The sequence below is a fragment of the Gopherus evgoodei genome, chromosome 1 (assembly GCF_007399415.2).
Source record: "Gopherus evgoodei ecotype Sinaloan lineage chromosome 1, rGopEvg1_v1.p, whole genome shotgun sequence".
NCBI classification, from domain to species: domain Eukaryota; kingdom Metazoa; phylum Chordata; order Testudines; family Testudinidae; genus Gopherus; species Gopherus evgoodei.
In genome coordinates, this window is record NC_044322.1 from 238,001,618 (window position 1) to 238,012,924 (window position 11,307).

At 46.1% G+C, this 11,307-nt stretch overlaps 1 protein-coding gene across 5 annotated transcripts in view; it reads right to left on the bottom strand.

The window, feature by feature from the left end:
• Nucleotides 1-11,307, bottom strand: part of PARVB (parvin beta) — a 107,340-nt gene that overhangs the window by 20,251 nt on the left and 75,782 nt on the right. For all 5 annotated transcript variants that reach the window (XM_030539938.1, XM_030539956.1, XM_030539959.1 and 2 more), the window contains exons 8-9: nt 10,815-10,834; nt 3,896-3,957 (exon numbers count right to left, since the gene is read on the bottom strand). In XM_030539938.1, the coding sequence (XP_030395798.1) occupies nt 3,896-3,957; nt 10,815-10,834 (82 nt within the window). The remainder of the gene's footprint in view (nt 1-3,895; nt 3,958-10,814; nt 10,835-11,307) is intronic.

Here is an 11,307-nt window from a genome sequence, read left to right on the forward strand (position 1 = left end):
TTCTTTGCGAAGGTAATAGATTTTTTAGACAAAAGAAATACAGGCCTGGTCTACACTATGCGTTTAAACCGATTTTAGCAGCATTAAACCGATTTAATGCTGCAACCGTCCACACAACGAGGCCCTTTACATCGATATAAAGGGCTCTTTAAACCGGTTTCTGTACTCCTCCATGATGAGAGGAGTAGCACTGAAATCGGTATTACCATATCGGATTAGGGTTAGTGTGGCTGCAAATCGACGGTATTGGCCTCCAGGCGGTATCCCACAGTGCACCATTGTGACTGCTCTGGACAGCAATCCGAACTCGGATGCACTGGCCAGGTAAACAAGAAAAGCCCCGCAAACTTTTGAATTTCATTTCCTGTTTGCCCAGCGTGGAGCTCTGATCAGCATGAGTGGTAATGCAGTCACAAATACAAAAAGACCTCCACCATGGACAGTACGGGAGATACTGGATCTGATCGCTGTATGGGGAGACAAATCTGTTCTACCACAGCTCCGTAACAGAAGATGAAATGAGAAAGCATTTGAAAAAATCTCCAGGCTATGATAGATAGAGGCCACAGCACAATGCTGTGTGACAAGCGTAACGGAAAGCCAAAGAATCAAATGGACGCTCATGGAGGGAGGGAGGAGGTACTGAAGACTCCAGTTATCCCACAGTCCCCGCAGTCTCCGAAAAGCATTTGCATTCTTGGCTGAGCTCCCAATGCCTGTAGAGTCAAACACATTGTCCGGGGGTTTCAGGGTATATGTCGTCAATTTACCCCTCCCCCCGTGAAAGAAAGGGGAAAAAAATCGTTTCTTGACTTTTTTATATGTCACCCTATGTCTACTGCATGCTGCTGGTAGATGCAGTGCTGCGCCAATGAATAGCAGCATCCTCTCCCCTCCCCTTCCCGGTGGCAGACGGTACAATATGACTGCTATCCATCGTCATCATCAGCCCGTGAGTGCTCCTGGCTGGCCTCAGGTGAGGTTGGCTGGGGGCGCCTGAGTAAAAATAGGAATGACTCCCGGTCATTCCCAGTAGATAGTACAGAACGGCTGGTAACCATCCTCATCATAGCAACTTGGGGCTGAGCTCCATCAGCTCCCCCCACCCCACCTTCATGTCTAAAGAAAAGATTCTGTACTGCCTGGACTATCATAGCAGCAGGATGCTGGGCTCCTCTTCCCCCCCCACCGTTTAATGTCCTGCCTGGACTATCACAGCAGCTGGAGGCTGCCTCCCCCTCATTTTATCTCACTAAAAAGTCAGTGTTTCTTATTCCTGCATTCTTTATTACTTCATCACACAAATGGGGGACACTGCCACGGTAGCCCAGAAAGGTTGCGGGAGAAGGGAATCAACGGGTGGGGGTTGTTGCAGTGGCACCCCCCATGAATGGCATGCAGCTCATCATTTCTGCAGGATCTGACATGGAGCGGCTGTGCTCTCTGGTCCTCTGATACACTGTTCTCTAGTACACTTGCCCCATATTCTAGGCAGGACTGACTCTATTTTTTAAATAAACCATAAAGGAGGAATTGACTCAGGGAGTCATTCCCATTTTTGTCTTTGCGCTCCCGGCCGACCTCAGCTAAGGCCAGCCAGGAGCACCCATGACAGCAGCAGACGGTACAGAACAACTGATAACCATCATTCTTCGCCAATTTACAATGGCACAGTAGATGGTACAGAACGACTAGTAACCATCTCTGCTTCCTTGCAATGGCAAATGAATGCTGTGGTGTAGCACTGCAGTACCGCCCCTGTCAGCGGCATCCAGTACACATACGGTAACAGTGACAAAAGGCAAAACGGGCTCCATGGTTGCCATGCTATGGCGTCTGCCAGGGCAATTCAGGGGAAAAGGGCGCAAAATGATTGTCTGCTGTTGCTTTCACGGAGGAAGGATTGAGTGACGACATTTATCCAGAATCACCCGCGACACTGTTTTTGCACCATCATGCATTGGGATCTCAACCCAGAATTCCAATGGGCGAGGGAGTCTGTGGGAACTATGGGATAGCTACCCACAGTGCAACGCTCCGGAAATCGACGCTAGCCTCAGTACATGGATGCACACCGCCAAATTAATGTGCTTAGCGCGGCCGTGTGCACTCGACTTTATACAATCTGTTTTACAAAACCAGTTTATGTAAAATCAGAATAATCCCATAGTGTAGACATACCTGCAGTGGATCTAATTTACCTCAATTTCAGTAAGGCATTTGATACGGTTCCACATGGGGAATTATTAGCTAAACTTGAAAAGATGGGGATCTATATGAACATTGAAAGGTGGATAAGGAACTGCTTAAAGGGAAGACTACAATGGGTCATATTGAAAGGTAAACTGTCAGGCTGGAAGGAGGTTACTAGTGGAGTTCCTCAGGGAACGGTTTAATCTTTTTATTACTGACCTTGGCACAAGTGGGAATGTGCTAATACAGTCTGCAGATGACACAAAGCTGGGAGGTATTGCTAACACAGAGAAGGACCGGGATATCATACAGGAAGATCTGGATGATGATGTAAACTGGAGTAATAGTAATAGGATGAAATTTAATAGTGAAAAGTGCAAGGTCATGCATTTAGGGATTAATAATAATAATTGTTATATATTGGGGAGGCATCAGTTGGAAGTTACAGAGGAAGAGAAGGACCTCGGAGTATTGGTTGATCACAGGATGACTATGAGCCGCCAGTGTGATATGGCTGTTAAAAACGCTAATGCAGTCTTGGGATGCATTAGGCGAGGTATTTCCAGTAGAGATAGGGAGGTGTTAATACCGTTATACAAGGCACTGGTGAGACCTCATCTGGAATATTGTGTACGGTTCTGGTCTCCTATGTTTAAGAAGGATGAATTCAAACTGGAACAGGTACAGAGAAGGGCTACTAGGATGATCTGAGGAATGGAAAATCTGTCTTATGAAAGGAGACTCAAAGAGCTTGGCTTGTTTAGCCTAACCAAAAGAAGGCTGAGGGGAGATATGATTGCCCTTTATAAATATATCAGAGGAATAAATATCAGGAAGGGAGAGGAATTATTTAAGCTCAGTACCAATGTGGACACAAGAACAACATTAGGACATTAGGAAATTTAGACTTGAAATTAGACGAAGGTTTCTAACCACTGGAGGAGTGAAGTTCTGGAACAGCCTTCCAAGGAGAGTAGTGGGGTCAAAAGATATATCTGGCTTTAAGACTAAGCTTGATAAGTTTATGGAGGGGATGGTATGATGGGATAGGCTAAATTTTGGCAATTAATTGATCTTTGATTATTAGCGGTAAATATGCTCAATGGCCTGTGATGGGATGTTAGATGGGGTGGGATCTGAGTTACTACAGAGAATTCTTTCCTGGGTGCTGGCTGGTGAGTCTTGCTCACACGCTCAGGGTTTAGCTGCTTGTCATATTTGGGGTCGGGAAGGAAATTTCCTCCAGGGCAGATTGGCAGAGGCCCTGGAGGTTTTTCGCCTTCCTCTGCAGCATGGGGCACAAGTCACTTGCTGGAGGACTCTCTGCACCTTGAGGTCTTTAAACCACAATTTGAGGACTTCAATAACTCAGACATAGGATAGGGGTTTGTTACAGGAGTGGGTGGGTGAGATTCTGTGGCCTGCGTTGTGCAGGAGATCAGACTAGATGATCATAATGGTCCCTTTCTGACCTTAAAGTCTATGGGTCTATGATTCCAATAAGCACTGGGCCAAGCCACAAAGCTTCAAGATAAGCACTTCAGTTGTAACTTTGGAGTGAAATTTCTATGATTCTGATGGGCATATTTTTTTCCACTGATACCACAAATATTTTCTACAAGTTTCCAGACTTCTGGGACCTCTTTCTGCTTAAAAATCCACTACTGATCACAGTAGAAAACAAATTTGTAAAATATTTTACCTTTTTCACTACGCTGAGTTTATCTGGTGCATGGTCAAAGAGGGTGTCAAAGGCATCTCGTTCTGATTCATAAACAGAAGAAAGCAATGTTAGATAAATCAATTCTGCTGTAACAGTCATATGTGGAAGCAAATTATGCACGGTAATTCTCTTTGTTCCCTGTTTTAGGAAACACACAATGGAGATTCAAACAAAAATCAGTCAGCCAGTATAGGTGTCTAAAGGCCAGAGCAAACTGCAATGAAGTTACTCACATGCTTGAAGTTAGTCACGCAAGTAAGTGCCTTGCTGAACTAAGGCTTGAACACAGACCTGATTTCCCCCAATCCTCCATCCGAGTATTCAATGTAAAGAACAAGCATTTAGCACTTCCATAGTGCTTTACACTTTCACAGGTCTGCACAAACACTATTTAATTTTATTTAAATTGATTTAAACTAACTAAATATGAGTGCATTACTTCTGTTGGAATCGTAATGGTAAATCCACTGCATTTGATGAAGGTTGTATTCACGCTGAAATCAATGAAACTCATTTTCCTTTTGTCTGAAGGGAGACTGTGCATTCTCCAGCGGCTCCAGAGCCACAGGCCCCAAAGAGGTGGCCGAACTCTAGCCCAACTCTTTTTTTCCCCCCCTTGGTCCCACAAAATGCTTAATTTGTACTAAAAAAGAGGTGTCAGGACTCCAGCGATTTTTTTACATTCATAACTGATGCAGCAAGCACAGAGGTGCCGGAGCTCTGAACTGCCAAGACCAGAGATGCTGGGGCTCAGCCTTGGCACACCCTGGCACAAATTAAGCACTGATCCCACATCACTTTCTCAAATCACTTTAGACACAATCTGTGCTCTGGATTCATATCATGCTATGGTGGTTTCAGCCTTTAGCTTATTATTAAAGCAGACAGAAATTTCCCAAATGTTGAGGGTCTGGATGAAATTTTCCATTGCAAACTGTAAAAGCAGCAAAGAGTCCTGTGGCACCTTATAGACTAACAGACGTTTTGGAGCATGAGCTTTCGTGGGTGAATACCCACTTCGTCAGATGCACATAGTGGAAATTTCCAGGGGCAGGTATATATATGCAGGCAAGCTAGAGATAATGAGGTTAGTTCAATCAGGGAGGATGAGGCCCTGTTCTAGCAGTTGAGGTGTGAAAAGCAAGGGAGGAGAAACTGGTTCTGTAATTGGCAAGCCATTCACAGTCTTTGTTTAACACGATCCATTATCTACAGCCAAGCACTGAGGTACAACTGCATCTGCTCTAACCCCTCAGACAGAGACCAACACCTACAAAATCTCCACCAAGCATGCTCAAAACTACAATACCCGCATGAGGAAATAAGGAAACAGATCAACAGAGCCAGATGTGTACTCAGAAGCATCCTACTGCAAGACAAACCCAAGAAAGAAACCAACAGGACTCCACTGGCCATCACATACAGTCCTCAGCTAAAACCTCTCCAACGCATCATCAGGGACCTACAACCCATCCTGGACAATGATCCCACACTCTCACAGGCCTTGGGTGGCAGGCCAGTCCTTGCCCACAGGCAACCTGCCAACCTGAAACATATTCTCACCAGTAACTGCACACCGCACCATAGTAACTCTAGCTCAGGAACCAATCCATGCAACAAATCTCAATGCCAACTCTGCCCACATATCTACACCAGCGACACCATCACAGGACCTAACCAGATCAGCCACACCATCACCGGTTCATTCACCTGCACATCCACCAATGTAATATACGCCATTATATGCCAGCAATGCCCCTCTGCTATGTACATCGGCCAAACTGGACAATCGCTACAGAAAAGGATAAACAGACACAAATCAGATATTAGGAATGGCAATATACAAAAACCTGTAGGAGAACACTTCAACCTCCCTGGCCACACTATAGCAGACGTTAAGGTGGCCATCCTGCAGCAAAAAAACTTCAGGACTAGACTTCAAAGAGAAACTGCTGAGCTTCAGTTCATCTGCAAATTTGACACCATCAGCTCAGGATTAAACAAAGACTGTGAATGGCTTGCCAATTACAGAACCAGTTTCTCCTCCCTTGCTTTTCACACCTCAACTCCTAGAACAGGGCCTCATCCTCCCTGATTGAACTACCTCATTATCTCTAGCTTGCCTGCATATATATATATCTGCCCCTGGAAATTTCCACTCATGCATCTGACGAAGTGGGTATTCACCCACGAAAGCTCATGCTCCAAAACGTCTGTTAGTCTATAAGGTGCCACAGGACTCTGCTGCTTTTACAGATCCAGACTAACACGGCTACCCCTCTGATACATTGCAAACTGGATTTTCAGTATTAAAAAAATACTGAACATTTTCAAACAAAAATATTTAACTGAAAAACATTCAGTGTTTTGTTCCGCTACAGAGTTAGCTGAAATTTTTTGGTTTTTGTTGAAAGATTTCAACAAAATTTTGACATATTTTGAAGATCCAGTAAAATAATTTGTAAAAATTTCCATATTTGTTTGCTTAAAAACAGATCTACTTATTATCCAAGCTCTACATAGCATATTTATATGCCCACTCCTCCCTTCCAGTCACCATAGTATCTCAGCATCTCAGAATCTTTAATAAAGTTAATTACACAACAGTTCTAGGAGAGAGGGGAGTGCTACTATTCTCATTTTACAGAATGGAAATAGAGGCACAGTGAAGCTGCGTGACCTGCCCAAGGTCGCAGAGTTTGTGGCGGAGGAGGGATTTAAACCTAGGTCTCCTAAGTCCTTCATGGACCACATGCCTTGAAGATTATTTCTCATTATTTTAAATAACAATGAGATGATGCACCTAGTCCCAAACAAACAGTGTGAGAGATACTATGAAGAAAGGAAAAAAGTTAAACAGAGGAAATACCAAAATGCTTGCTTTTCATTCTAAAGGCACAGAACTACTGCACAATATGGCACATGCTGTAGCAGAATCTGCACCATGGGAGAACAGGGTGAGGAGGGAGAAAAAAGGGAAGCTATTCCATGCTACTATATAGGAGTGGTAGGAAATGTTTGTAGGCATTGCAGACTGCCCTCAGTTCCAGGAGGCTGACATGTAAGGTGGACTTAGTGAGCATCCATGTGCCCTGCATAGTGTGCTTGCATAGATTCACTCCCCAGTCGAAGAGGGAGGCATCAGTGGTAAGTATCACAGCAGGTTGAGGTTGCAGAAAAGGGACCCCAGCACAGACATTGTCAGGCCATGTCTACCACAGCAGTGAGTCCTTGACCTGGGTAGGCATGGACAGGAGTTTTTGCATGCTGTGCTTGTGAGGAAGATATACTGTATGGAGTCAGCCCTGAAGACACTGCATGTTCAGCCTCGTGTGTTTGACCACAAATGAAGCGGCAGTCATAGGTCCCAGATATTGGAGGTATGTATGTGCCGGGATTTGGGGGCATGCTTGGGTGGTTGAGAGTTGTGTTATCACTGTGAACCTATGAGGTGATAAAAACGCTCTTGCCCACTTGGCATTGGATAGAGCACCAATGAATTCCAGTATTTGCACGGGGGTTAGTGTGGAGTTTTCAGAATTAACAAGGAGGCCCAGTTTTGTAACAAGTGTCATTGTAGTGTGGACTGCTAGGAGCATTTCGCTCTCAGATGGCACTTTGAGAAGGCAGTCATCTAGATACGGAGAAATGGTGATGCCTTGTTTGCAGAGGAAGGCCATGACCACTGCGAGTACTTTGGAAAAAAGTCACGAGCTGTGGATAGTCTGAAGGGTAGTACCCTATACTGGTAGTGACCGTGGCCAATGATGAATTGTAGGAAACGTCTGTAAGCAGGGTGTATTGCAATATGAAAGCACGCATCCTGTAGGTCAAAGGCCGAGAACCAATGCCCCTGTTCCAGTGCTGGGATGATGGTGGATAGGGTGACCATCTTGAAATGTTGTAATTTGACAAATTTGTTGAGATTGAGAAGGTCTAGGATGGGGCGCTAACCACCAGACTTCCTTTGTACCAGGCAGTTGTGAGAGCAGAAATCGCATCCTCAGTGTTGTGGAGGGACCAGTTCTATGGCTCCCAGTTGAAGATATCTCACCCTCCCACTCCAGAATGGGCTTGTGAGAGGGGTCCCTGAAGGGGGAGGGGAGTTGGTGGGATGGTATAGCTAGGAAGGGAACGGAGTAACCTTCCTTTATTATTTCCAGGACCCATCTGTCCAAGGTACTGTTCATCCAAGATGGTAAAAATTGAGCTAGGCAGTTGCCAAATTGTTGGTGTGTAGATGGCGGTACAGATGGTATGGGCAACTGGAGCAGGCAGGAGGTTCTCTGGACCTCAACAACACCTTCAAATTTCCTGCTTATTAGAGGGTGTGTGGGACAATGTCCCTCATGCAGGCGATTGTCTGTGCCCGTCAGATCAGTGACGTCGGTGTTGGTTGTCAAACTGCCACTGTGAGTAGTATGGCTGAGGGTGAGATTGTGGAGGGAGCTGATATTTTCCTGATCTTTGTTGTGACTGTGGCATGTATATACCGAGAGATTTTAGAGTGGCTCAGGATCTTTCAACGAGTGTAAGGAGTTGTCCGTGCACTCAGAAAAGAGTTTTTGTCCCTCGAATGGGAGATCCTTAACCGTATATTGCACCTCCTTAGGGAATCTTGAAAGATGCAACCATGATTAATGTTGCATTATTACCGCAGTAGCAATAGACTAGGCAGCTGTATCAGCTGAGTCCAGGGAGGCCTTCAGGGTCGTGCAGGCTATTAAGTGACCTTCTGAAATGAGGGGCAGGAATTGTTCCCTTTTTTCCCTCTGGCAGATCCTGGTAAAGTTCCTCCAGCTTAGAATAAATTTTATAATGATATTTGGCCATAAGGGCCTTGTAGTTGGAAATTCATAATTGGAGGGTAGCAGATGAATAGGATTTTCTGCCCAAAAGATCTAAATATTTCCAGTCTTGGTCAGGCTGACCGGATCGGGACTGGCATTGATGGCCTCTCTCTTACACCACATTCATCACGAGGGAATTCAGGGCCGGATGTGAAAATAAAAACTCCACATTTTTTTGCAGGTACATAATACTTCCTATCTGCCCGTTTGCATGTAGCGGGGATAGAGGCTGGAGTCTGCCAAAGAAGGTTTGCAGGTTCAAGTAGTGCACCATTAATAGGTAGGGCAATTTTTGTTGAGGGAATATATGGTTGCATCCATGGGGGCCCCTGAAAAGGCTGGGTGCCCTGAATTGCCGCAGGGTAAGGCTGATAAGTTGATATCAATTGCCCTGATGTTGATGAGGCAAGAGAGTCTTGATAATCACCCATGTCCTACTCAACATCAGGAGATGCTGTCCTTGTGGGAGAGCGCAAAGAATATGTCGATTGAGAAGTGGGTGAAACTTGGGACACCTCCTGTCTGAGGAGTGAAGAATCTGGAGTGTCAGATATTGTGAGGCCTGACAGCGGTGTGAACGCCTGAGGGTGATCTCTGGTCATTGCCTGTGTTGAGCATGGTGCTGAGCTGTGATATGGAAAAGAGTCAGCAGATGGCGACAGAGAACTTTTTGAAGCCATAGCTTGTAGGAGTTTGTAATCCCGACAGTCTCTCTCAAAACTGAGAGCGTGGAGGGCAGAGTACAGGGGCCGACTAGCAGGGGCGGCTCCAGGCCCCAGCACGCCAAGCACGTGCTTGGGGTGGCATGCCATGGGGCGCGCTTTGCCGCTCGCCGGGAGGGCGGCAGGCAGGCAGCCTTCGGCGGCATGCCTGCGGAGGGTCCACTGGTCCCGCGGCCCTGGTGGACCTCCCGGTCCTGCCTGCGGGCGGTCCTCCAAAACCGCGAGACCTTTGAACCCTCCGCAGGCATGCCTGCGGGAGGTCCACCAAAGACGCGGGACCAGCGGACCCTCTGCAGGCACGCTTGCGGGAGATCCACCAGGGCCGCGGGACCGGCGACTGGCAGAGCGCCCCCCGCGGCATGCCACTGTGCTTGGGGCAGCGAAATGTCTAGAGCCGGCCCTACCGACTGAAGAGCGATCTGCTCTTGATTTTTGGTGGGTCTTCATTAGACCCGCTAAATCAACTGCCTGTGGATTGATCTCAGCGCCTTGATCCTGGCTGTAGTGTAGATGTAGTGTAGGAGCAGCTTTGTGCCTCTGGTCAGAAGCCGTTAGCACCACGGATCTAGCTGGGGATGGCATTCCTGCAGTTTGCACCTCAGGAGCTTAGGGTGGGACCGCTCTCTTCTTAGTGTCAGCCTGGACAGAGGATGATCTTCCCTTACGCGCGGGAAGGGAGTGAGGGTTGGCAGACAACCTTACTGAGCGTGAGGGTCTCTTAAACCTAGAGGAGCCAGGCATAAGGGTGAGGGAGTAGCATCCCTGACAGGAATTAGGGAAAACAAAAAACTAATTACATTCTTTTATTTATTATTTTTTTAAGGATGAAGGAGAAGAAAAGAAAATGAAGGAGCTAACTAACTATGAGAGGGAAAAACAGGTAAGAGACTGTCTAAATTACGAAGTAGGATCTGCTAACTGTTCCGTTCCAGACCACAGGTGATAAAGAAGGAACGGGTCAGACTTCACAGCACAGGGCAGGAGAGGTGCACATCTGCGGTCTGACGGGCACTGCTATTGAAGATCTCCGACTCCAGACGCAAAGGTGCTGCTGCACCTACAATGGAGCACCCACAGGGACATCACTCGAAGTAGTAGTTCTGGCTCTTTTGGTAGCTGTTCCTTGTGCTCCATTCCCCACTCCTCCCTGGCACTTCAGGCAAGACTCCCCACAGCCAGTAACAGATGTCCCAGCCATGTGCTCCTGCCCTATGCAATTGCCTGCTCCACTGACCTGGGCTACCCAAGATACACTTATAAGAAACATACAGATGCTTTGTCACTGTGTTTAATAGGGCAACTTCCAAAGGTTAATGTGTTACTTACCAAATCTTCCCATCATCATCCTGCAAGTGAGAACATGAGAAAACATACATTTAGTTCATGAATCATTACCTTCAATGAAAAGACCCTGGGCTTAATGGACCTGATCCTGTGCGGTGCTAAGGACCCTCGACCCTCACTGAGGTACAAGTCTCAGCACCCAACAGAATCAGACCCAACATGCTGGAGGAAGAGAATGGGCCAAATTTATCCTGGGTGTAACTCCACTGATGTCAGTGGAGTTACACCAAGATCAGTGAGGCCCAATGATGCAAAAAGCGTAATAATTACTTTTCCAAGTCTAAGTGTGAATGAATCAATATATATTATTATATACCAAATCCGCGTATACATTTAGATAATAGATTGCATTACACAGTTCAGAATAAGCATTGCCATGGTTAGGTATATCACAGTTTTATTTAGAGAAAAAAATATCTATATACATAACTTATATATGGTTTGCATATTTGTATGTTATGGAAATAACATATGC